This window comes from Colobus angolensis, unplaced genomic scaffold (assembly GCF_000951035.1).
Source record: "Colobus angolensis palliatus isolate OR3802 unplaced genomic scaffold, Cang.pa_1.0 Scaffold6, whole genome shotgun sequence".
Classification (NCBI taxonomy): Eukaryota; Metazoa; Chordata; class Mammalia; order Primates; family Cercopithecidae; genus Colobus; species Colobus angolensis.
In genome coordinates, this window is record NW_012119598.1 from 21,664,170 (window position 1) to 21,692,156 (window position 27,987).

A 27,987-nucleotide genomic window follows, 5' to 3' on the forward strand; every position below is an offset into this window, starting at 1 on the left:
GATCTCCTGACCTCGTGATCCACCCGCCTCGGCCTCCCAAAGTACTGGGATTACAGGCGTGAGCCACCGCGCCTGGCTTCTTTTCTCCCCCACTTTTTACTCCTGGTGGTATCCCAGGAAGTGGCAGTTTCATTCCTGTGGCTTTAGCTATCAGGGAGTTCCTTCCTTCCGTTGTAGTCCCTGGTCCCAAAGGGCAACTCCTGCTATTCTACCTCCTGTCAAATAATACCAACTATTGGGCTCTTATAATACAGGTTGAGTATTTTTTTATTCAAATGCTTAGGACCAGAAGTGTTTTTGATTTTTGGATTTCTTTTCCAGATTTTGGAATATTTCCATTATACACTTACTGGTTGAGCATCCCTAATCCGAAGATCCAAAATGTTGAATTTCCTTTGAGCATCCTGTGGTTACTCAAAAAGTTTCAGATTTTGGAGCATTTTAGATTCAGAGTTTTGGATTAGGGATACTCAACCTGTACCCCCTCTTCTAGTGGGTCTCCCCAGCCCTTAGGCTGGTAGTAGCTTCCTGCTGGGAAAAGTGAGGAAAGATTTTCCTCCATCCTCTTAGGGTCTCTGGCTGGGTCTGAAAATCAAATTGCCAAAGACGGATTAACAGAAGAAAAACATTCAAATTTATTTCAGTTTTATGTGCCATGGGAACTGTCACAAGGAAATGAAGACCCAAAGAAACAGTTAAGCTTTAGTATTTTTTATAGTAGGTTTGAAGAAGAGTAGAGAGCCGTGGAGAAATATGGTAGGGTAAAAGAGTGTGATCTAATGATAGTAAACTGGGGGAAATGTAGTAGGGCCTGATTTTGCCAGATTCTTCTGTGTCCCCTCATCTTCAGAGATAAGGATGTTCCTTTCCTCTGGGTATAGGGAGGGCATGCCTCAAATGAGGGTCTTATAACCTGTTTCAGGGGAAGGTCAGAAATTTTCTTCTAGGTTTTATGGCTTGTTTCAGGGGAGACAAGAGGGACAAGGTCAGAGAGACTTTCCTGCTTCTGCTATTTTTCAGATCTCTTTAGTTTAAAATACTCACTGTGTTGAGGTGGTATATTTTGGGGTAGTGTGCTCTGAGCCCCATCACTGCTGTTGTTCATTTTGGGGTTCCTTCTCATTCCCTGTTTGTGGTCTTGGATCTTCTATTGCCCTTGTAACCACATTTCTCTGTTAATTTTTATCTGTTTTAATGCTTAGAGTGGTTTCTTTTTTCCTAACTAGAACCTGATGAATACACGGTGAAAATTTGAAATTATTTGTGTCAAGTTTAGTATTTCTGTGATGCATTCTAGTGGAGATGTTCTTAGGTGAGTTGGATAGTGAGCTCAGATTTGTGTGTGAACTAGGAGTATAAATTTGGCTATCATCTCAGCCAAATGGTAATATTTCAAACCCTGGGAGGGACAGATGGGATCATCTAGTAAATAGGAGAGAAGGGAATCCAAATCTAGGTCCACTGAAATTGTAACATTGCTTGCAAGATGGGCTTGGTGAGCAGTGGTTTTGGATTGAACCCTGAGAGGTGGGATGGGGGAGGGAGATGGATAAAGTAGAAAGGCCAGAGAGAGTGATGCTGTTGATAACATGAAGAAAGGATTGTTGGCAGGGCACAGTGGCTCATGCCTGTAATCCCAGCACTTTGGGAGGCTGACGTGGGTGGGTTATCTGAGGTCAGGAGTTCGAGACCAGCCTGGCCAACATGGTGAAACCCTGTCTCTAAAAATACAAAAATCAGTGAGGTATGGTAGTGCATGCCTATAATCCCAGCTACTCGGGAGGCTGAGGCTGGAGAATTGCTTGAACCCAGGAAGTGAATGTTGCAGTGAGCGGAGATCATATCACTGCACTCCAGCCTGGGTGACAGAGTGAGACTCCATCTCAAAAATACAAAAACAAAAACAAACAAAAAAGAAGAAAGGACCATTTCACTGCTTTGTGCATTCTGCCAAATGTTTGTGGTGTCAGTTACCTTGATAAAAGCAGTTTTAGGGACATGGTGGGTAGTTGAGGGTCTTCACCAAAATGAAGTGGTAGATGACTGAACGTGAGGTGACAGAGTATAGCTGGGGCATAGAGAGAGTTTTTTCGAGATGTTTGATAATGAAGGGGGTGTAAACAAATGAGGAAGGAACAGTGACTCACGCCTGTAATCTGAGCACTCTAGGAGGCCGAGGCGGGAGGATCACCTGAGGTCAGGAGTTCAAGACCAGCCTGGCCAACATGGTGAAACCCCTCCTCAACTAAAAATATGAAAATTAGCCAGGCATGGTGGCGGGTGCCTGTAGTACCAGCTACTTGGGAGGCTGAGGCAGGAGAATCACTTGAACCCGGGAAGCAGAGATTGCAGTGAGCCAAGATTGTGTCGCTGCACTCCAGCCTGGGCAACAGAGCGAAACTCTGTCTCAACAACAAAAAAAAAGAAATGAGGAGATAGCAGAAAGATGTATTAAGAAAAGCTACAGTTTTTATGATTGCCTTTTACTGTAAACATATTTAATTTTTAGAATAGTTTCTAAATGAAAATAGAAGTCATACAAGGAAAAGTTTTCCTCGTTTCCCATTGACTCTTTTTTACTCCTTTCTCCCAGCCCCATCATATAGCCACTGCTGTGTGTTTCTGGTATACATCCAAAAAAATTTTATGCAAATACTAGCAAATGTGATTATGTATTCTAGATTTTCTCCTTCTTATCCCTAGGTGTAGCCTACTTTATTAATTTTTATTGTCTTGTTTTTTTCTCTGCATGATATGACCTGGAGATCTTTCTACACTGGAACTTAGAGGTTATTCATTTGTTTATTGGAGTCTTTATTCTGAAGGTGCTAAAATATTTGTAACCAGTCATTTTTTACTATTACAAATAATACCTTTATGTTTATAGTAGGCTAACTTCTTAAAAGGGGATCTGCTGGGTCTGAGAATGTGCACCTGCCATTTCAATAGAATCTGTCATATTACCTCCTTTAGTGGCGATCTGGTTTCTATGCCCACCAGCAAAGCATGAAGAGTACCTGTTTTCTCAGTTACATCGGTATAGTGTGCTATCAAACTTTTGGATTTTTGACAGTCTAGTAAGTGAAAAATAGTATTTAAAAAAAAAAAACTTAGTACAGTTTTAGTTTTCATTTATTAAGAATGAAGTTGAACATCTCTTTGTTCAAGAACCATGTGTGTTTCATTTTTTCATGAACTCTCAGTTCATGTTTGTTGCCCTTTTTTTCTATTAGCTTTGGTCTTTTAAGTTTTTGAGTTTTGTGTGTTAGGCCCTTAGGCCTAACAGCACACTGTGGCTGTAACATTGCTAGCAAGATGGGTCTAGTGAGCAGTGGTTTTGGGTTGAGTCATGGTGGCTGGATCCTGAAGGGCCCTGTAAAGTCCATTTGGTGTTTATATAGGCTCTTGGTTTATAAAACTTTTTTTAACATACAGAAATATATATCTTATTAGAGATCTTTTTTTTCCTTTTTTTTTTTGAGACAGAGTCTCGTTCTGTCACCAGGCTGGAGTGCAGTGGCACCATCCCAGCTCACTGCAACCTCCGACTCCCTGGTTCAAGCAATTCTTCTCCCAAGTAGCTGGGATTACAAGCATGCGCCACCACGCCCAGCTGATTTTTGTATTTTCAGTAGAGATGGGGTTTCACCATGTTGGTCTTGATGGTCTCGATCTCCTGATGTCATGATCTGCCTGCCTTGGCCTCCCAAAGTGCTAGATTATAGGCATGAGCCATCCACCGTGCCCAGCCTAGGGATTCTCTAGATGCAGTAACTTCTGAAATAATTATATGTCAAAATCAATAGAGCAATTTAATTTGGAATGAGGACAGGGAATATTAATAATGTTGTTTTCTACATGGTAACTACAACGTCTGTCTTGTACCTGATTTCGACTATGACCAGGCCTACTTAGTCATGGGGTAATAGTATAATTAATTTTCAATAGTTAGTGGTAGAGCTTTGCCAGCTATAATTTTTCATTTAAAAGAAAAAAATTGTCTTTCATATAACGAACAGACTTCAAGCTGACCTTTGGTTTCCTCATCTTATTTCTATGAAGCACTCAGCAGGACTATTTGAAGAGAACAAACTCATTATATAAGTAATCTCTGAGAATACCTGCTTCTTTCTAGTAGCTTCTATTTCCTTTAGTCGGAGACTCACTCTACAGACACTACCACTATACAAAGGACTGGTTCATACTCTTGAGAATTTCAGAATGGGAGCATAGGTACTCTTTGTCAGTGTCTTCCTTTCATTTCTCCTCTACTCTTTCCTCCTTTTCCCCACTTTTTCTCCCTTTTTCTGCTCGTTCTCCCAGTTCTCCAACCCTAGCTGGCTAAAGGAGAATACTTTATCATGAATCACTTTCATGGCTTTTAGAAAACAGATTTTGAAAACATGGTGAGCATTGTGTAAGTCCAAATAAAGAAAAATAAATAAACTGTAAAGAAAAAAATTAATCTGTTGACCAGAATTTTTATTTTGTTTTCTTTTTCTTTTTTTTTGAGTTGGAGTCTTGCTCTGCCGCTCAGGCTGGAGTGCCGTGGCATGATCTCGGCTCACTGCAACCTCTGCCTCCTGTGTTCAAGTAATTGTTGTGCTTCAGCCTCCCGAGTAGCGGGATTACAGGTGTGCACCACCACGCCCAGCTAATTTTTGTATTTTTAGTAGAGACGGGGTTTCATCCTGTTGGTCAGGCTGGTCTTGAACTCCTGACCTTGTGATCCGCCCGCCTCGGCCTCCCAGAGTGCTAGGATTACAGGCATGAGCCACCGTGCCCGACAATTTTCATTGCTTTTAAGAAGTTATTTTTCAAGTTGTACGTTAAGGGTGCTTTCGAATTCTGTTATTAAAGCGTACTCCAGTCTCGGTTTTTAGTGGGCACTCAATGGTTTGTATTATGCAAATAAACCCTCTGGGTATGGGTAAACATACTGCACACTTTAAATGTTTGGACTTGACTTGTCTTCCAGAGTTCTGTGGTAAAGAAACTCTCAAAAAGTGCTTTTGGGTTCAAGACAATCAAACTCTTTTCTCTCTTTGTTTTGTTCTTACTGAATTTTCATTTGTATCAACCTCCATACCCTCCTTACTTAAATCCATGAATAGACTCCTTTTATTGTTTTGTGTTATTTCTTGGGTTGATTTTCAAATGGAACAGTTGTGTAAGATAAATGTTTGTTGTCTTGAGTAATGTTGATGTGAACCATGCTGTCTTTTCTATAATGCCACCATTATGCAGAGGCCTGCAGGAGGAAGGGTAGATTGGTGGTTCTGAGAGTCTGCCTGTGCTTTAGGTAATAATCCTGCATTCATTATTAATCTCCCTTTGCTTCCATGTCTCCCGCTCATTACCAGAGGCCAAGATATGACATGTTCAAGATCTTAGACATTTTGAAAATAGCGGAAGGGCTGCTTTTGAAGCCCGATTATTAGTCTTAGAAATATCATGAGACAACTGCAAGGCCATGTAATATTACTTATTTTAGTTTTTAGATATTGTCTACATTGTTTTTTGATCAATAGGTGAAGAGCTACTAATGAGCCATTATAATTTCCTTAAATTCACAGTCTCTGCAGTCAGTTTGTCTGGGTTTGTAATCCCTGCCCACTCTCACTGTATGATTCTAGGCAAGTTACTTTTCTTTTCTAGACCTTAGATTCCTCCTCTATAAAACTGGAATAAAAATGAAGGTCAACATGGGAGGATTACATGAAAAAATGAATGTGATAGGCCAAGTTTATTGCTGGATATATAATATATACTCAATAATGTTAGCTATTATCGTTATTACTAATCAGATTTTTATTACCCTGGATTTAAAAATAATTTTTCTGTATATAAAGAAACAGTTGGGAAAGTAAAACTGTTTCGATTAAAACAATAGTTTATTTCTCTTGTTGGTAACTATTATTTTCTTGGTTCAGTGAGTCCAAAAGCTTTTAGCAGGCAAGGGAAAAGTCCTTCGGAAAATGTATATCAGGTCACTTTTTCTGATGGATCACAGCAGGAAAATAGTTTATGTTCTCACCTTAAAATAAAAGGAAGCTATTGATTCCAAGCTGTATGGAAAGGGAAACTTAAAAACATTTAAAAAGGCTTGATAAGTTTTTTAAGGGAAAAAAGGGCAATGCATGCTTTTAACAATTCAAACAGTACAGATAGATATAAGTTAAATATTCATGTGTCCCTTCTCAGGATTAAGCATTAAAAAATTATAAAAGTAGTATTCATGCAAGTTTAAAAAAAAAGAGAGAAAGAATATAAAAGATGCACATGAATACAATATTGGAGCCCACCGAACAAAGCTTTAGCTTACTTTCAAGGCCAAACCAGTTTTCATATATTCTCCTATACATTTTCTTTGCTTAGAACAGAATTTCGCTTTTTTCTTTTTCCTTTGTAAAACACAAGGTAGATTCTAGCCATATTCTTCTATACCTTGCTTTGTTTCACCTGATAATATCACAGAGATTATTACAAACTGGCACTTAGAGATGTATGTTGCTTTCTAAACAGGCATGATATTTCAGCTGCAGTCCCATAATTTATTTAAGCAGTCTCCTTATAATGGATAAGTAGGCTTTTTATGTTTTTTGCCTTGTCTATAATCTTCAATGAGAATTACTTATTTATATATGTTTGTGTGTGTGTGTGTGTGTGTGTACACATGCGTATGGGTTTGTGATGTAAGTATCCTACAAGCATATGTAGGAGAAATTCTGACATGCACATATATGTTTGATAGTTTTTTCTACCTAGCATTCCAAAGAGTTTCATCAGCATAGCCTACCATCAGCAGAGGGATAGGTTGCCAGTTTTCCCATTCTTTTGCTTGCACTGGGTAGTGTTGCACTTCTTAATATTTTCTATTTTGATATGAGAATATAGGATCTCATTTCGTTTTGCATTTTAAAATTATGCGAGATCAATGTATATCAGGATAAATTCCTAACAGATCTGAGATATAAATGCAAAACCATATGTGTATTAGAAGAAAACATGGGTGAATTACTTGGTAATTTGAGAATAGAGGAAATGTTCTAATAATGACTCAAAATTCATCAGCAATAACAGAAAAGGGTGACACATTTGATATTTTAGAAATAAAAAAGTTTGAAGAAACTGTAAAAAAGTAAAATGACAAAATAGAAAATATTGTGAACTTCTATTATAGATATGGATAGAATTGATATCCTAGAAAAAATACTGTGACTTCTATTATAGATATAGATAGAATTGATACCCTCTGTGGTGTATGTGTATGAGTAAGTTAAAATATGAGATGAAAATGACTATTAGCCTCATAGAAAAATGGGCAAAAAATATTTGCAGATGGAAAGATGAAAACCAGAAAGAAGAAGAAGAAAAATAAAACTACGAGGGGCCCTTATACGTGAAAAGATGCCCAGCTCACTCATAATAAGAAAAATGCATGTTACACCCTCACTGTTGTTTTTCACCAGGTTGGCAGAAGTCCAAAGGTTTGCTAGCCAACTCTAGGGTCAAGGCTGCAGGTAAAGGGCACTCACATGCCTTGCTCATGGGAGTGCAAAGTGGCACACCTTTGTGGAGAAGAATTTTACAGTATGTAATGGAATTTCATGAGAATTTATCCTCTGACCCCACATACCCACCTTTTTGGACTTGATTCCAGAAGTAATCTGGGAAACATAAAAATGATGTGTGTACAATGCTACTCTTTGCAGTACTGTTTGTAATCAAGAAAGACTGTATGCCACTGCCCTCTAGCCTGGGCGACACAGTGAGACTTTGTCTCAAACAACAACAACAACAACGACAGCAACAGACTGTGAATAATAACATATTGAAATCTAGATTCCATCTGGCTAACCTGAAGTTTGCAGCCTTCCAAAGATAGATCTGATATCCCAACTTTGGCATTGGCAGTATTTGGCTCATGTGCAGATGGTTTTCAGCTGCACGTCAGAGGTTACCAGCACTCTGCGGGGTTCTAACACTCAAATCTCAAAGTAGGTGGAGTTCTTTTTTGGGCACTCTCTTAAGTTGGTGCCTTCCTCCTACCTTTCCCTTCCCTGGTCCATTCTTGCCTATCTGCCTGGCCCTTTCTTCCCTCAGTGCTCTTCTCTAATCTTGCTTCTCCTTCTAAGGCACTGGAGGACCTGGCATGAATGTTCTAAGGCAAGATCAGAAGGTGTTAACCTCTTAGCAGATATTTGCTCTGATAACCAAATCATCTAAAAGTGGTAGTGTGTTTGTACATTTATTATTTATTCTACCTCCACTTATCCAAATTAATGTATGAAATTGGGATGTATCTTAAAATTGATAAGAACTTGCACGTAACTTCTGCCCCTCTGTAAGAGTTTTTACAAAGTTGATAGTGTTTGTTATAGTTGGTGGCATCTTAGAAGCCCAGAAATGTGTTCATAAGGGGGTAAGCCACGTGGAATCATCATTATTTTTTGGCAAATAGCCATAGACAGTTTTCCTTCTCACTTTTCTTTTTAGTGAGTTTGTTTTCTCTGTTACTTCATAAATAAGGCCTCTGCTGGGTGACTGTGGGTTGGCTCAGAGCTAGCAAATACTCTCAATTGGGAAAGGAAAAGTATAGAGCATTATCTTTTTGTTAACATTATTAACATTTATACAGATATCTGTCTTGAATTCTTAGCATTTGACATAATTAATTATTCTCTCTTTTTTTCCCTTCTTTTTTTGAGATAGAATCTTGCTGTGTCGCCCAGGTTGGAGTGCAATGGTGCGATCTCCATTCACTGCAACCTCTGCCTTCTGGGATCAAGCAGTTCTCCTGCCTCACCCTCCTGAGTAGCTGGGACTATAGGCGCCTGCCACCATGACCGGCTAATTTTTGTATTAGGATGTACCTTAAGGGTACATTTTACCCTTAAGAGTACACCCTTAAGGTACATTTTACCATACAGTAAAAATATGGTATGAAAACTTTAAAATGGTGCACCTGTCTAAGACACTTACTGTGAATGGAGCTTGCAGGACTGGAAGTTGCTCTGGGTGAGTCAGTGAGTGGGTGGTGAGTGAATGTGAAGGCCTAGGACATACCCTGCACCCTACTGTAGACTTCATAAACACTGTACACTTAGGCTACACTAAATTTATGCAAACTATTTTTCTTTCATAATAATAAATTAACCTTAACTTACTGTAATGTTTTTACTTCATAAACCTTTTAATTTTTGAAAATGTTTTCACACTCTTGTAATAACACTTAAAACACAAGCATTTTGTCAGCTGAACAAGAATATTTCCTTATTGTTTAAGCTTTTAGAATTAAATTTTATTTACTTATGACCAGGCGTGGTGGCTCACGCCTGTAATCCCAGCACTTTGGGAGGCTGAAGCGGGTGGATCACAAGGTCAAGAGATTGAGACCATCCTGGCCAACATGGTGAAACCCCATCTGTACTAAAAATACAAAAAATTAGCAGGGCGTGGTGGCGGGCGCCTGTGGTCCCAGCTACTTGGGAGGCTGAGGCAGGAGAATCACTTGGGTCCAGGTGGCGGAGGTTGCAGTGAGCCGAGACTGTGCCACTGTACTCTAGCCTGGCGACAGAGCGAGACTCCATCTCAAATAAATAAATAAATAAAAATACATTTTACTAATTTATTTATTTATTTTTACTGTTTCAGTGCTTTTTGTTAAAAGCTAAGACACAAACACACACATGAGCCTAGGCCTACAAAGGGTCGGGATCATCAATATCACTGTCTTCCACCAGCACATCTTGTCCCACTGGAAGATCTTCAGGGGCAATAATGTGCATGGAGCTGTCATCTCCTATGATAACAATGCCTTTCCTTCTTCTGGAATACCTGCCTCCTGGAGGACCTTCCTGAGGTTATTTTAGTTAATTTTTTTTTTTTTTTTTTTTGTGAGGCAGAGTCTCACTGTGTCACCCAGTCTGGAGTGCAGTGGTGCAATCTTGGATCACTGCAACCTCTGTCCCCCGGGTTCAAGCGATGCTTCTGCCTCAGCCTCCCGAGTAGCTGGGATTACAGGTGCCCGCCACCGCACCCGGCTAATTTTTGTATTTTTAGTAGAGATGGGATTTCACCATCTTGGTCAGACTGGTCTCAAACTCCTGACCTCGTGATCCACCCACCTCGGCCTCCCAAAGTGCTGGGATTACAGGTGTGAGGCACTGTACCCGGCCAACTTTTTTTTTTTTTTTTTTAATAAGTAGAAGGAGTACATTAAAATCGTGATGAAAAATGTTCTATAGTAAATAGTAAGTGATAGGAATTTTTAAGCTCCACTATAATCTTGTGTATCAACTGTCATATATGTAGTCCATTGTTGACTGAAATGTCGTTATGCAGCACATGTTTTCCCTTTATTTTGAAAGCCAACATTGGCAAAATTCCAAAGTACAATAATTTGCATTATTTAATCATTGCCATACTTCTCCTTAAGAGGTCCTATGGTAAGAGTTGTCTAATGACTTGAAAATGACTGGGTAAAAGAATGTGCCGGGATACAAAGCTGGCATCTGGTACAGATAGTTCTGTCATTGGGATTATTTATTTATTCTGAGACAGAGTTTTGCTCTTGTTGCCTAGGCTGGAGTGCAGTGGCACAATCTCGGCTCACTGCAACTTCCACCTCCTGAGTTCAAGAGATTCTCCTGCCTCAGCCTCCTGAGTAGCTGGGATTACAGGTGCCTGCCCCCATGCCAGACTAATTTTTTGTATTTTTAGTAGAGACAGGGTTTCATCATGTTGGCCAGGCTGGTCTCGAACTCCTGACCTCAGGTGATCCACCTGCCTCGGCCTCCCAAAGTGCCAGGATTACAGGCTTGAGCACCCGCACCCAGCCCTTATGTATTTGTTTTGAAATAAACTAACAATTGCTAGATTTTTTTTATCGTTAGCTCCAGACATCTGTGACATTTTCTTATCTGCATAATACAGTTCTTAGAGTATTGCTTTATCATTTGAAATTCAGCATTCATTCAGTAACTATTTAAGGAGTGTCTCCCATGTAGCAGGCACTGTAATAAGTGCTGGGGATATAGTTACAAGTAAGATGTGAGTCTCAGTCCTAAATCTTCGTTAAATACAACAAGGAAGCTTATTTCTTGAAGCTTATTTCTAAAGATCAATATGGACTTCCAAGGTTAGGAGATTGGAGAAGCGCCATATGCATGTGATTCCACACATTGCCCGTCTGTCATCCTCCCCTCACCCTTTACCTACCTGCATATTGTTTAGTGCTCTATGACAGTCTGAATGTCTACTCTGTGCCCATCACTCTGTTGGGATTTGAACGTTCAAGGAGCAGCAGATAAAAATGTTGTATTCAGTATCTCTTAAGTAGTAATAAAGACAGACCAAAAAAATGAATGATTTTCAGTGTACAGGAATTGTCTACACACAGTCTGTTATGGGAGTTCAGAGAAGAAAGAGTACTAGGATCGGATTGATAGTAGAGGAATATCACTCAGGTGGCACTGGGAATAATTTGGAGGTTACTAACAGGAGGTAGGTGAATAATCTTTTCTGAGTTGAGTAGGGAAGTGACATAATTGATTTGTGTTTTATATACGGCACTGTGATTGCTGGGTGGGAAATTAGACTATGGTCTGGAGGTAGAAGAAATGAGTACAAGAAATGAGATAAGTTAGCAAGGATCATAGTATTCAGATGATAAATAATATAAGGAGTTTCCATGCCTTTCATTGTTTCAAGATTTTTTTTTTTTAGCCGGGCATAGTGGCGGGCGCCTGTAATCCCAGCTACTCAGGAGGGTGAGGCAGAGAATTGCTTGAACCCAGGAGGCAGAAGTTGCAGTGAGCAGAGATCATGCCACTGCACTCCAGCCTGGGTGACAGAGCGAGACTCTGTCTCAAAAAAAAAAACAAACAAACTTTTTTGCCATATTTATAATAAAATACTGGGATAATTTTTTTGTGTGTGTGCCGAGTTACCAGAAACTCTGATGTGCTTATCAGTCCTCCCACCTAGTGCTGTTATTTGAATCTTCCTTCCTAGGTGGAGAATCTACACTTAGACATCTGTATGTTCTCTTAGTTCTTCATGTCATTTGATCTTAGCTTCTGTTCTTATACAGATACTGTTGAAGGTGCTGCAGTTTTCAATTTTGGTTTTCCTTTCTTTATGGTAATCCTGTTTTAATGTATAAGATCCTTTCAGGCAACTGAAGTATGCAAGAGGCAGGTGGAATAGTAGCAACTTTAGGTATTTAAAAATTCATGTAATAAACATGATGATTTTGGATTATTTGTTGCATTGCTGAGTGAGTTTATTATAGTATATAACAATATTTAATCAAAATGGTGATAGGAATAAAAGGTCCACTTTGAGGTAAATCATTAATTTTTAAGGCAGACAAGTTATGTTTTTAAGAATTTCTTAAGCCTGAAGAATATTCAGTGTGTGCTCTGTGCCTGAAAAAGCTTAACACATAATCCACAAAGGTGAAATTAATTTGATACTCAGAGGTAAGATTAGGGCAAGTTCCACTTCAGTTTATGTAAATTGTTAAATAGTACTGTCAAGCATTGAAAATAAAGGAAGAGAATGCTTATCATCATTACATTTTAAGTGAAAAGATATATATTATACATTTTTATATTTATTGTTCACAAATATTTCCATGTTGTAGCAATTTTCTACTGTGTTGTAATTGCCTGTTCATTTAACTCCACTGTTTTTTTCTCCCCTACCACAGCAATCCCAGTGCCATTGGATATTTTTGAATGATTAAATGTGCTACTTACTTGGTTTTTGTGTTCATTTTTTTAAATAGAAAATGCATCCGATGCAGATTTATGGCTCCTGAACAGTTGCACTGTAAAAAACCCAGCTGAAGACCACTTTAGAAACTCAATTAAGTAAGTAGAAATTGATTTTTTTCCTATTTTGTATAATCAAAGTAAGAATTGATACCAGAAGTTTAGCTTTTTAAAAATGTCAAAATAGATATTTAGTTTATATTAAAAAAGCATGAGTTGGACTTTTAAGATTATAGTGTTTTGAATTTGATAAAGAATGATACTTTTTTATTTTTTATTTTTAAATTAAATTTAATTTAAGTTCTGGTTACATGTACAGGATGTGCAAGTGTGTTACATAGGCAAACATGTGCCATGGTGGTTTGCTGCACCTATCAACCGATCGCCTAGGTATTAAGCCCTATATGCATTAGCTATTTATCCTGATGCTCTCCCTCCCCCTGCCCTCTGCCAAGCCCAACTGTGTGTTGTTCCCCTCCCTGTGTCCATGTGTTCTCATTGTTCAGCTCCCCCTTACAAGTGAGAACATGCAGTGTTTGGTTTTCTGTTCCTGTGTTAGTTTGGTGAGGGATGACGGCTTCCAGCTCCATCTGTGTCCTTACAAAGGACATGATCTCATTTCTTTTTTATTTTATTTTATTTATTTATTTATTTATTTGAGACGGAGTCTCGCTCTGTCACCCAGACTGGAGTGCAGTGGTGCGATCTCGGCTCACTGAAAGCTCCACCTCCCAGATTCATGCCATTCTCCTGTCTCGGCCTCCCGAGTAGCTGGGAGTACAGGCACCCGCCACCATGCCCGCCTAATTTTTTGTATTTTTAGTAGAGACGAGGTTTCACCGTGTTAGCCAGGACGGTCTCAATCTCCTGACCTCGTGATCTACCAGCCTCGGCCTCCCAAAGTGCTGGGATTACGGGCGTGAGCCACCCCGCCCGGCCGATCTCATTTCTTTTTATGGCTGCATAGTATTCCATGTGTATATGCACCACAATTTCTTCACCAGTCTGTCCTTGATGGGCATTTGGGTTGATTCCATGTCTTTGCTATTGTGAATAGTGCTGCAGTGAGCGTATGTGTGCATGTATCTTTTTACTAGAATGATTTATATTCCTTTGGGGATATACCCAGTAATGGGATTGCTGCATCAAATGGCATTTCTGGTTCTAGGTCTTTGAGAAATCGCCACACTGTCTTACACAATGGTTTAATTAATTTACATTCCCACCAACAGTGTAAAAGTGTTCTTATTTCTCCACAGCCTCTCCAGCATCTGTTGTCTGTTGACTTTTAATAATTGCCATTCCAACTGGTGTGAGATGGTTTTGGCTTGCATTTCTCTAATAATTAGTGATGATTTTTTTTTATATGTTTTTTGGCTGCATAAATGTCTTTTGAAAAGGGTCCATGTGCTTAGCCCACTTTTTGATGGGGTTGTTTGTTTTTTTTCTTATAAATCTGTGTAAATTCTTCATAGATTCTGGATATTACACCTTTGTCATGTGGATAGATTGTAAAAAATTTCTCCCATTCTATAGGTTGTCTGTTCACTCTGATGATAGTTTCTTTTGCTGTGCAGAAGCTCTTTAGTTTAATTAGATTCCATTTGTCAAATTTTGCTTTTGTTGAAATTGCTTTTGATGTTTTCATCATGAAATCTTTGCCTGTGCCTATGTCCTGAATGGTATTGCCTAGCTTTTCTTCTAGGGTTTTTGAAGTTTTGGGCTTTACATTTAAGTCTTTAATCCATCTTGAGTTAATTTTTGTATAAGGTGTAAGGAAAGAGCCCAATTTCAATTTTCTGCATATGGCTAGCCAGTTTTCCCAGCACCATTTATCAAGTAGGGAATCCTCCACCCATCACTTGTTTTTGTCAGGTTTGTTGAAGATGAGATGGTTGTAGATGCGCGGTCTTATTTCTGAGTTCTCTATTCTGTTTCCTTGGTCTATGTGTCTGTTTTTACACCAGTCCTACGAAGCTTTGGTTACTGTAACCTTGTAGTACAGTTTGAAGTTGGGTAGCCTGATGCCTACACTTTTGTTCTTTTTGCTTAGGATTGTCTTGGCTATACGGGCTCTTTTTTGGTTCCATATGAATTTTAAAGGAGTTTTTTTTTTTTTTTTTCTAATTCTATAAAGAATGTCAATGGTAGTTTAATGGGAATAGTATTGGATCTGTAAATTACTTTGGGCAGTATGGCCATTTTCATGATATTGATTCTTCCTATCCATGAGCATGGAATGTTTTACCATTTGTTTGTTTCCTCTCTTTTTTCCTTGAGCAGTGGTTTGTAGTTCTCCTCAAAGAGGTCCTTCACTTCCCTTGTTAGCTGTTTTCCTAGGTATTTTATTCTTTTTGTGGCAATTGTAAATGGGAGTTCATTCATGATTTGGCTGGCAGTTTGTCTATTCTTGGTGTATAGGAATGCTTGTGATTTTTGCACATTGGTTTTGTATCCTGAGAGTTTGCTGAAGTTACTTATTAGGTTAAGGAGTTTTTGGGCTGAGACGATGGGGTTTTCTAGAAATAGGATCATGTCATGTGCAAACAGAGACAGTTTGACTTCCTCTCTTTCTGTTTAAATATGCTTTATTTTTTTCTTTTGCCTGATTGCCCTGGCCAGAACTTCCAATACTATGTTGAATAGGAGTGGTGAGAGAGGGCATCCTTGTTTTGTGCCCGTTTTTAAGGGGAATACTTCCAACTTTTGCCCATTCAGTATGATATTGGCTGTGAGTTTGTCATAAATGGCCCTTATTATTTTGAGGTCTGTTCCATCAATACTTATTGAGAGTTTTTAACATGAAGGGATGTTGAATTTTATTGAAGACCTTTTCTGCATCTATTGAGAAAATCTTGTGGTTTTTGTCTTTAGTTCTGTTTGTGTGATGAGTCGTATTTATGGATTTGCGTATATTGAACCAGCCTTGCATCCGGGGATGAAGCCCTCTTGATCATGGTGGATGAGCTTTTTTATGTGCTGCTGGGTTTGGGTTGCCAGTATTTTATTGAGGAGTTTTGCATTGATGTTCATCGTGGATATTGACCTGAAATTTTCTTTTTTTGTTGTATCTCTGCCAGGTTTGGGTATCAGGATGATGCTGGCCTCATAAAATGAATCAGGAAGAAGTCTCTTCTTTTCAGTTGTTTGGAATAGTTTCAAAAGGATGGCTTTTTGAAGACTTTTTTGTGTGTCCATCTCCTTCAGAATGATACTTTAATGGGAACTTTTCTAATAAGTGATTTCAGTGTTTGTGAAGTTAGCTAATAGGTGATTTTTGAGGATTTGTTAAGTATTAACTATGTGTTCCTCTCGGGGAATCGGTGCATGCTTTGTGAAGTTGCCTGACATGGTCCTTGCCTCTTTTCCTTGCCCATTAGCACTGTTCTAAGTGCTACAGTACCTGGTTTTCAGTAGAATTGCAGTTTGTTGAAGGGAGGTGGGTATATTAAGTCCTTGCTTCTTGCTTTGTTCCTTCAAGCTAACGTGGAAGAAGTATCCTTTTTTCACATTTTCTCTGAATCTTATCCCCATGCATCTTCTTAGAAACTTTATTTTAGAAATTATTTTCTCATTCCATATTTCCAACCTCTCCAACTCCCCTGGAACCTTTTCACTGGTATTTAAACATACCTGGGTCTAATCAGCCCCCTGTACCCCTGTTAGCTATTGTCCTACATTTTTTCTTGCCTTCCCAGCCAGGCTTTAAAAAATTCTTCTCTTCTTAATTTCATTCTTATACTCATTCATTTTCCCCTTTATTGGTTTTATTGTGAAATATATTAAACATATAATAGCGTTTATAAAACACATACAGTTTAAGTAATAATAAGCACTTAAACATCTGCCACCCAGTGTAAGAAATATAACATTGTCAAGAATGTAGAAACTGCCATGTTTTCAATCATAACTCCCAAGAAGTAACCTTTATCTTGACTTGTGAGTCATTTTCTTACTTTTATTAATGTATCATCTATTAAGTATGTCTCTAAGCAGTGTGTTGTCTTGTTTAGCTCTATTTTGAACTTTTATCTGTTGAACTTATACCGTTTGTGTTCTTGTGAGATTTACATCTTTTTCTCAGCATTACGCTTTGAGATTTATTCATGTTAATGGGTGTAAATAACTCTGGTCATTCATAGAATTTGCTTCAGTTTATTCATTTTATTACTAATAGAGTCTTGAATTTTTCCCAATGTTTTTGCTTTCATGAACATTCCTGCTGTGAATATCTTAAACATGTTTTCTGGTGCACATGTGTAAGAATTATTCTATAATATGAACCTGGGAGTTGAATTACTGGGTAACATATCTGTGTACATTCATACTTTATTAGGTAACGCCATTTTCTTTTCACAAATGGATGTAGTAGTGTGCATTCTCACCAGTAATGGATGTGTGTATTTGTTGGTTTCCATTTTTGCCAGTACTTGATATGGCGAGACTTAAGTTTTTGCAAGTCTGTTGGTGATGATAGTATTTTGTTTTGGTTTTAATTTGCATTTCTTTTTTTTTTCTTGAGACAGGCTCTCACTCTGTCGCCCAGGCTAGAGTGCAGTGGCAGGATCTCCGCTCACTGCAAGCTCTGCCTCTCGTGTTCAAAGGATTCTCCTGTCTCAGCCTCCTGGGTACCTGGGATCACAGGCATGTGCCACCATGCCCTGCTAATTTTTTTTTTTTTTTTTTTTTGAGAGAGAGTCTCACTCTGTCACCAGGCTTAAGTGCAGTGGCGCAATCTTGGCTCACTACAACCTCTGACTCCTGGGTTCAAGTGATTCTCCTGCCTCAGCCTCTTGAGTAGCTGGCATTACTACTAGCTGGCACCACCACGCCTGGCTAATTTTTCTGTTTTTATTGGAGATAGAGTTTCACCATGTTGACCAGGATGATCTCAATCTCCTGACCTTGTGATCCGCCTGCCTTGGCCTCCCAAAGTGCTGGGATTACAGGTGTGAGCCACCACATCTAGGCAATTTTTTATATTTGTCGTAGAGATGCGGTTTCACCGTGTTGGCCAGACTGGTCTCGAACTTCCGGCCTCAAGTGATCCACCCGCCTCGGCCTCCGAAAGTGCTGGGATTACAGGCGTGACCCACCGTGCCCGGCCTTAGTTGCATTTCTATGATCATTAATGAGGTTGAGCTTTTTAAAATAGATCTATTGGCTATTTAGATTTTACTTTTTTTGCAAAATGGCTTCTCAGGTCATTTGTCTATTTTTCTGTTTTTTTTTTTTTTCCATTTTAATCATTTATTTGTGGCCATATATTATGTGTCTTACAGATCCTAATCCTTGGATATTATACATGTTGCAATATCTTCTCCCAATTGTGGCTTATCTTTTCATTTTCTTTTGTGGTATCTTTTGGTGAAGATAAAATCTAGTTTAAAATTTATTAATCCATTCTTTTTGGTCTGTGTTCTTATTGTTTAAGAAGTCTTTTCTTACTCTGAAGCTATTAAGATATTCTCCTATATTTTCGTTTAAAAGTTTCATGGTTTTTACCTTTTACATTTAGGTCTATGATTCATCTGGAGTTGATTGTTATTATTTTTTGTTATGGTACCAGAAGGGGTCCAATTTTATTTTATGTTTTTCTCTGTAGATAACCAATTGTTTTCAGTATCATTTATTTATTTATTTTAAGTTCTGTTCTTTCTCCTTTTATCTGTGCATTACTCACCCTCTCATATGTTGAGCATCCATAGATGTTTGAGTCTGCTCTTGGTCCTCTGTTACATTCCTTTGATATATTTCTTTATTCTGGTTCTTGTTCTATACAGTCAGAAGTAGTATAGAGTTATATCAAGGCTACCTATCTGATAGTGCTAGTACCTTTCTGTTCTTCTTTAAGAGTGTATCCGTTTTTAAGTTCAACAAGGAATACTGTTGTGCGTTTGCGATTACATTTAATCTTTAGATGATTTTGGGGAGAAATGAATCTTCACAATTTTGAGTTATCCAACTCAGTTCTATCCTGATTTTTAAGGATTGATTCTTTTCTTTCTATAGCTCTTGTGCATCTTTTAGACTTTTTTCTCCCAATGCAGATATTGAATTATTCCAGTGCCATTAACAAAATAAACTTACTCTTTCTTCTTTTGCCTGCACAGTATGTACTTTATATTTTTACACTACTGTAAATGGTAAAATTAAAAACTTTTTCATTTTCTGTGTTTGCTGCCTTGGTCAGGGAGTTAATTGTAGTAGCAGTGTGAAGGATGATTGTGTGTAAGGAAGAGTATAGATCACGAGTCCAGTGAGGACAGAGTGGTTATAGTCCAGGTACAGAGGATCTCATCTAAGAGTGGAGGTGTTCAGAATTGGAAGGAATACATTGCCTTGAGAAGGAAGAATTCTTTATATCAGGGGTCTCCAACCCCTGGGCTGTGGACCTGTACTCGTCTGTGGCCTGTTAGGAACCAGCTGCACAGCAGGAAGTGAGTGGTAGGCGAGCAAGCATTACTGCCTGAGCTCTGTCTCCTATTAGATCAGCAGCAGCATTCGATTCTTACAGGCGCACAAACCCTATTGTGAACTGTGCATGTGAGGGATCTAAGTTGTGCACTCCTTATGAGAATCTAATGCTTGATGACCCAAGGTGGAACAGTTTCACCCCGAAACCATACCTCCCACCCCTGGTCTGTGGAAAAATTGCCTTCCATGAAGCCGGTTCCTGGTGCCAAAAATGTTGGGGGTACCACTGCTTTGCACATTCCATATTGTCTGAGATGGCTGTACGGACTCTGGCTAGAAAGAAGTGAGGAATTCTAGGAAGGGAGTTATTAAGAGATGACATGTTTTGGTTTTGAACATGCTGTATTTGAAGTTACAGATAAATATTTTAATAAGATGATGAATATACTTGAACTTTATTGAGTGTCTTCCATGTGACAGGCAGTGTTCTAAGTGCTTTAGATGAATTAGATATTATCTAGCTTAATTCTTGCAGCCTATCAATGAGTTGTAGATTCCATTTATATTCCTGTTTTATAGGTGAAGCAGCATCTGTTTTACAGATGAAGGTCTCTAAGGCTGTTCAGTTCATAAATGGTAGAGGAGGGATTTTAACCGAGGCAGTCTGACTAGAGTCTGTGCATTTAACCATTTTATTACTGTGCTTCCTAGATAAAGATGTCAAGTAAGTGGTTGCAGAATTGAGGCAGATATCAAAGAGGTCAACACTAGAAATAGATTTAATATTGTTTGCATAGAGTTGATAGTTGAATGTGATGGCATCTTTAATTCAAAATGGTGGAAGGAGCAGAGGAGTTCTTACCTGAGTGATGGCAAGAGGTAAGGGAAGGGAGGATGGAAGAGGGGAATTAGGGTCACATTTAGGAGCAGAAGAAGGATGAATTAAACTAAGGCAGAGAATGTTATTCACCAGATGCTATTCATTTTCAGAGAATGCTTTTTGTTTTTTTAAATGAGAAGCCTGTGATTGTCCCAAATTATGTATTTTTTCTCTATAGAAAGGTAAACAAGATACAAAGATACTCTAGTGCTACTGATATCCTGTATGTACTGAACCCAGAGAATATAGTTTCTGTGATTATCAACTTTATAATGTAATTAATGGACATAGTTCTAGAGTGTTTCTAAAAGTTTAAAAACTCAAATATAACTTGTGTCAATGGGTTTTGTTAGATATGTGTTATGAATATGGTTCAAAGTAATGATATACTGTTTGAATTATTAAGTAGAAATGACACAAGAAAAGTTTACCATTTAAACACTACAAAGCTAGTGGTAGCAAGCACAGGTTACTTTAATGTACTATTCTGCTTGATTGAAAGAAAATTTAAAAATATATTATATATGATTAAGTATTTTTAATGGCCCTGAAGACTTTTGATTATCACAACTAATTCTTATTAAGATAACACTTAAACTAATGTTTGATTTCTTTCCATAATAAATACAATCCTGTAAGAGGTACAATAACAATTAACATTGGGAAAACATCAGATTGAGGTGACATATATACATATGAAATCTTTCCCTGATGGATTACTCTTGTCAAGCATTTTGCTTTATTTAGAGATTTTCCCAGTTGTGGTCACCATTGCCTAACAGAAAACAACAAAGATGGGTAGTGTAACATTGTTAAATGTTAAGCTTTGCTACACATGTGCCTTTTCTCATCCTCCAGCTCCATCCTTTCCCTTTGCTATCTCTTGCATGCACTTTAGTTTTCCATGAGAGTGAGGTAAAGCGTAGATTCAAAGACTGCCTGATAAGATGTTGCTTCTCCTTCTGTTGCTCCCAATCCTTTATACCCAAATGTAAAGATTTACGGCAGTGGGGTGGGACCTGTCTTTTTCTAACCTGGGCTCTTTACCAATGATTGCTTCACTTTGCTACTCATTCCTGTGTGTCATCATCTTTCCATCATCTGCTTTGGTTTTCCTTCAGTACTTCTTGGTGTTAAATAGTTGTTTTAAATTATGCATCACATCATTTTGTTTCTCTTGAGCCACCACACAAAAGATCACCTTGTTTTGACAGGAATAAAGAAAGATGACTCTAAGGGATTTACTGTCTTTCATGTGATTAATACAGTCTCATTGATTAAGATCCAGAAATTGTGAATTTGTGACATGACAGTTAGGGACTGAATTATTTTGTCGTTTGTTTTGGGGCTTTACTTTTTTCAAGGTTTTACAGTGTTTGTATTATTGATATTCAGATTGATAAAAGAGTAAGAATTTTAAGTAGCAGAAATAGAGATAAGAGTGACTTATTGGTTGCCTTTTCACTTTAGAAATCTAAAATGTTGTTGCCCTTCCTAATTTAGAAAGAATCACTAGTAAGCCCCCTGTGTTATGGTGGCAGTCTACTGGATGCACACTATTTCCTCTTGAGCATTTGTCAGTTGCCCTGGCTTTGTTTTATCCATTAGACCATTTTGATTTAGACAATATAGCTTTTAACTTGGGGGGTTCTTGAGTAAATGAAAAAGATCAAAAGTTTCAAAAAATAAAATTTGCTCTTAATGATAATATCACATCAGAAAACTCCTTTGGTTAATGCTTTATAAAAGTGTGGGATCTTTTCCATGCCACCTACAGGAGGTCATTCAGAGGCTGGTGAAAATAAACACATCTTGTGTGTCCTATATAAATGATGGAAAGAATAGCCAGCTTGCTTTGATCATGGACTGTCAACCTCTATTTGACCTTGTGCATTATTAACCCAAATGGGCACTGTGGTTTAGCCATACTGATAGTGGATAGACAGGAGTCACTTGTTTTAACTGCCTTTGCCTGTAGAAATAAATGGTAATGTTGAAGGGATGGCTTAGGTATCTGAGTGTAATTACTTGAAACAATAATTGAAAATAAAAGCAGAACTGGATAAAGACAAAAAATGTGTGTTTGAGACAGAGGATACCTACTTTGTATAACATCTTTTCACTATAGGAAAGCTCCTTACATGCTATTCTGTTGAGCAAAACATAAATTATTGGATTGTCATTCCTATTATGAAAATATTCTTTGTTTTATGTAGATTTATTTTTTGAGTTCTTTTTCATCAAAAATTGAAGTTGCGGGAGGTAGTAGAATATTATTTCAACTTGAACTTGTAAAGTAAATTGCTTTCAAGAAAGCTGACTTCATAAGAACAGAGAAGTGGTTGCCCTTTCAGTTAGTAATTATCCAGTTTAAAAGAATTAAAAAAAAAACCCCTTTCCAGTTCTCTTGTTAACCACATTCACTAGTAATTTTTTTTGTTGTTGTTGTTAACTAAACTTCTAAAAGTCACTTTTATTTATTTTTTGAGACCGGATCTCGTTCTGTTGCCCAGGCTGGAGTGCAGTAGCATGATCATGGCTTACTGTATGTAGCCTCATCCTCCCGGGCCAAAGCAATTCTACCACCTCAGCCTCCTGAGTAGCTGGGACTACAGGCACACGCCACCACACCTAGCCAATCTGTTATTATTATTATTATTGTTTTTAGTAGAGATGAAGTCTTGCTATGTTGCTCAGGTGCTCTTGAACTCCTGACCTCAATCAAGTGATCCTCCTGTCTTGGCCTCCCAAAGTGTTGGGGATTACAGGCATGAGCCACCTTGCCTGACTTCCAAAATTAATTTTTAATTAAAAAAATTTGGCATTAGGAGGTAAAAATCACAGGGTTTTGGTTTGGCCTTTTGTGAGAAATAAATTAGATAATGCAAGTTATTTGAGTTATACTTTAAATAATACTATAGTTTGTTGATTTTTTGTTAAACTTAGATATTTTAATTTTAACTCTTCTAATTATATGAAATAACTATAGTTCGAATCAGTTTCATCGTCTTATTTAAAATGTCAGTGCCAGATTCAGTGAATCATTGTGTGCTTTTCCCAGTCACAATCTCATTTTTTCAGCTATCCTTGCCCTCCAAAAGTATCCTTTTACATTGAAAGTTAGTTCAATATATTAGACTGTTCGAATTAATTAGTATTATTGGTTAGATATTATCTAATAAGATTTTTTTTTCTCCCAACAGTGCTATACTTAATATGGATTTACATTTTCCTACCATTTCTCATCTGCTTCCACTGTTTAGATATTGTCTGTATGCTGATTTTTCCCAGATCTTTGTCTTTGATCTTTATGTCTCCTTACAGGTTCCAGCCTTGTATATCCCACTGCTTCCTTGACTTCGCCATTTGGATGCCCTTGACCATGGATGCCTCAAATCATCATGTCAGGGCCTCCTTCTTATCTACCTCACCTTTTCTCCAGCTGGCATTTCCATTAGTAGTGCCCATCTTCTTTGATTGTGGTCATCAGGAATTGCACATCATTTCTTAGTGTAACAAGGGGTTTTAAAAAAATTTGTTCAATGCCTCCCTCTCCTACCTCATTTCTTGCCACTGGGTTATAGAATTTTACTTCCTCCCCGACATTAGAAAATTTCCCAAGCACATAATGTATTTACATATGTTCTTCCCTTCCTTGGACTATCCTCTCCCTTTTCCCCAAATGCGTGCCCTCAACCTCCACCCATCCCACATTAATCCCACCTTGCTAAATAGTTGATCTTTGGAACTCATGTCAGAGATAACACCTGTGGGGTCATCTCCCTTCTAAGCCTCACCTCACCTCTTAGCTCCGAGGTCTGTTCCATGCTAGTTCTTTATCTCATATTAACATCTATTGTTGCATAGTACATTTTATTATTTGTTTACATATTTGGCTTGCTACTAGATTGTGAGTTTTGAGATTAGGATATTGACCTCAGAAAAATTCTTTTTATAAAGCCTTTGACCTTCTGACTCTACTATGTAATGATTTTCCTTGTCCTGGGAAACAGATACCATTAATAGACAAAGACCATTTGTCAACGGTTGTGAGAATGTTCTCCCAAGGTTGTAGTGAGTCCCTTGACAGATACAGGCTGTGTATTTGTAAAAAGGGGAAAGAACATTCTAACTTCCTAATTTCTAATTTCTAATATTGTATTTCTGAGGCAAGTAGTAAAAGGAGTAAGAATACTCCCTTCTTGGAGTAGTCACCTGGTCATGCTGGCGGGATCTTGTGCTCCTCACTATCCTGAATGAGCTCCAGGCCACCTTTAGCACTGTGACCATTAGATTAGTTAAAGCATCCCGTCTTGAGTGAGAGAGTAGGAAAGGTGGATAAAAACCTGGTTAGTGTTTGGCCTTGAGTTTGGCACACAATTATAATTACTCAATACATGTTTATATAATTAGGTTGAACTGATTTTTCCTCTTTTTGGGAAAAGGTTTAGTATCATTCTGCTGTCATTGCATCACGTCATCGTTAATATATTTAAGTTAAGTGCGTTATAAGTTGTATAAGTAATGTAACTGCATTAATATCAGAACACTTGTCTTACATTTGAGTATCAAATTGTCCAGATTTGAGAGTGAGCAAGATACACCAGATATACCACCAAAATTGAAAACAAAAAAAAAAATCAACTGGTTGTTGTTGGGTAAGAAGTAGTAGTGTTGGAAAGGTTAGCTTGATAGAGGATTTTGTAAGATGAGTGAAAAAGATCTAAAAGGACAGTGATGTTGTCTCTGTTATTGACTGAGGTATCGTTGGTCTCTAGAACAGTGCCTGATGACCAGCATTGAGTTATTTATTCATTGAATTGAATTGAAAGATTTGATGAAGGCCAAGTTTCTCTAAATAAATTCTTGTTCATGGATTAGGCCTTATTATCTATCATATGTGAATTCATTTTATTCAAGTCTTATGTCACAGTTTTGTTTAGTCTATTTCCTGTTGTTGCTAGGATTTTGTAATTTTTTCCCCATGAGCTTGTTTGGAGCTGACAATGGTATTTGAGGAGCAAGCTTTCTAGAAACATAGGTGAAGAGTTTTTTGTAAAGTAGGGGGTGAGAGTTATGTGTGTTTAGAGCAACTTCTGACCATTTCCTGTTAGAGGCTTCAAGTTATCTTCTAACTCTGGAAAAACATGGAGATGAGTGAGAGGAAAGACAGAATATTGTCATGTGATGTATGCCAGTGAGCAATTTTATTGGAAATACAAAAGAAAGTCTATTTTAGTGTTTAGTTCCTGGTTTTTATATATATATATATAGAAAAAAACCCGACAAAATGAAACTGTAAACTTACAGTTAAAAGATTAGTAACTTAATTTGCAAATCAGCAACAGAAAAAGCAGTTCAGTGGTGGTAGGCCATTTTAAAATGCAAAACTGAGTTTCAAGATATCCAAAATCTTTTTGAAGAATAGTATTTTGCATATTTTATGATTAATGTTACATCAACAGTTGCTTTGTTTTTGCCATTTTAAGCAAGAGAGTGAGTGAAAGAGGGCAGTGTATTATGTGCTGGCAACAGCTGGCTGATAGCATTGAAATACTTACGTAATTAATATATGTGTTGGCTGTTGTCCTAACAACTCTGTAGGTGGAGGCTCCAGAAAGCATGCAAAAACTTGCTTTAGTAGGATTAAAGAAGAAATCAACATGATCTAAGTCTGTTCTTTCAGCCAAGAGTGATTTCTTATTGTTTTGGTTTGAAAGACATTCTACTTATTCTTGGTGTGTGTGTTTATATAACAGCAGAGAAAAAAAGACTCTTGTTTTTTTCTTCCCTTATTGTTTGCTCTAAGAGTGACAAACATAATCTTTCGTAATTTTTAGTTAGTAGTATTGTTTAATAACTGATAATAAGTGAAATAAAAACCACATTTTCTTTACACCCATAGGACTACCAAAGTATTAAATATTAACCCTTTTTATTTCTTATTTATGGTTACACTTAGGTGTCATTCTCTGGGCCACATTAATGAAGTTATTTAGATTGTAGACTATATTAAGGGATAGATTGCTATGATCCTGGACAATTGGATAGGAGTGGCAGGTAATATGCAACTTACTTTTACCTAACAGCTGTGGATCTAAATCTTACTCAAAGTACCCTGTGTTTACATATTTTACTGTTTTTGTAGCTCTAAGGCTGAGGCTGGTCACTACTGTACCTTTGACGAAAGGATGGCACTTCTGTGGGTATTAGAAAGAGTGCATAGACACAGTGCAGTACCACTGTGTGTGGCTGTCCCATATTAGTAACACTGTCTTTTTTTTATCTGTCTGCACCCATTTTCAGAGTTCCTTAGGGGCAGCCACTGTATCTTTTATCTGTATCCCAGCATCTTATACAGTGATTGACAGTAATAGTTGAACAAATGAATGAACCAACTCATATGTATGCTTCCTTTGTATGTTTATCTTTCCCATCCCGTCCACCTTCTGCATCTGTCAGATCTCATGTCTTCCTCTGGATTTTCATGGAACTTTTTCTATGTCTCTTTCTTATTAGATTTTAGGACTTGGAACTTGAGGTCATCTGCATGTCATGGAAAACCTAAAAAGCAGAGGCTTACATGACTTAGGGGATTTGTTTTTCGTACATATTGCAAAGTCCACAGTTAGGAAGTTGCTGGCTTTGGTTTACCAATTTACGGGTGTGAGGAGTGAAGCTGGTTGTTTTAAAGGTCTTTCCCTGTTGGTATCAAATGGTTATTGCTCTCCGGCCATCACATGCCCTTTCCCCCACAAAAAAGGTGGAAGTACCAAACTGGATGTGCCAGCTGAGTCTGTCCCTTCTTTAAAGGAGCTTTATAGGAAGTCCCACTCAAAACCCATGCTTGCATCTCATTGTGTGGAGTCATATCACGGGACTACCTCTATTTATAAGAGAGGCTGGGAGTTCATGGCTTAGTTGTTGGACACACATATTTTTTTTAAAATGGGACTTGCACATATTTTCTGCTCTTAAGACCTGCAGTGACCATATTTGAAATGGAATCTATAAGGAAAATATGTTTTTCATTGTTCTGAGATTCATTTCTGTGATATAATAATAATAAGCCTGGTTTAAAACCTAGATACTTTAATTTAGACATAAAACAAAAGTGGAGTTTATAATGATTACCATAGAGGGTCTTAACCAATTGGAAAACAGGTTGAATGACAGTTAAATTCATTTTATAATTAGATATTTAGAAAATGATATTTTGTTTAATTCTAAAAAACTTTAGGTACAGCTGAAAAATACCACCTCTCACTAAGATGGAAATTTAATGTTTTAGATTTCACTTGAAAACAAAATGGAGAATTTGATGTAACAAGTGAAAATCTAGCCAATGGGAAGAGTCTTACAAAACTTGCTGGAGATTTTTTGTAGGTTGGTGCCATTGGATATTATCAGAGGGAAGTTAAGGCTGTCAAATTCTCATTCCAGGATACAACATACACATTCTGCAGTAGTGTCTTTTTTATGTTTCTGTACACAGAAACTGTCGGAACTACCCAGATATAACTAGGTTCTGCTGACCCATTCTTTACTGTTTCTTTGTGTGTGTGTGTGTGTGCTCGCATGCTCAATGTAGATACATTAAGAAAGAAACTGACAGAATCACGTGATAGAAACTGTTTTGGGAAAAATACAAATTAAAATGGATGTCAAGGATCGCTTTAACAATATGTTTTAGAAGTCAACAGCTCATCCTTTGTGCCAACCAACAATTTGCTTTCCAGCTCATAAATTTTCTTTCCATTACAAGAGGAATCAGATAAGCAAGTTTATGGCAAAACTAAAAAGTTTAATTTGGTGCTTTCCTTAAGTACCTGTCAATATTTTATGATAGTTACTGAAGGAAAAGACTTGTTTTACTTCAAATGAGAAAATGGTTTGAGTCAACATATT

General features: G+C 37.7%; 1 protein-coding gene across 2 annotated transcripts in view; it reads left to right on the top strand.

The window, feature by feature from the left end:
• The window catches only part of CDKAL1 (CDK5 regulatory subunit associated protein 1-like 1), a 715,588-nt gene that overhangs the window by 99,867 nt on the left and 587,734 nt on the right, over positions 1-27,987 (top strand). For both annotated transcript variants that reach the window (XM_011962766.1, XM_011962767.1), the window contains one exon: positions 12,797-12,881. In XM_011962766.1, the coding sequence (XP_011818156.1) occupies positions 12,797-12,881 (85 nt within the window). The remainder of the gene's footprint in view (positions 1-12,796; positions 12,882-27,987) is intronic.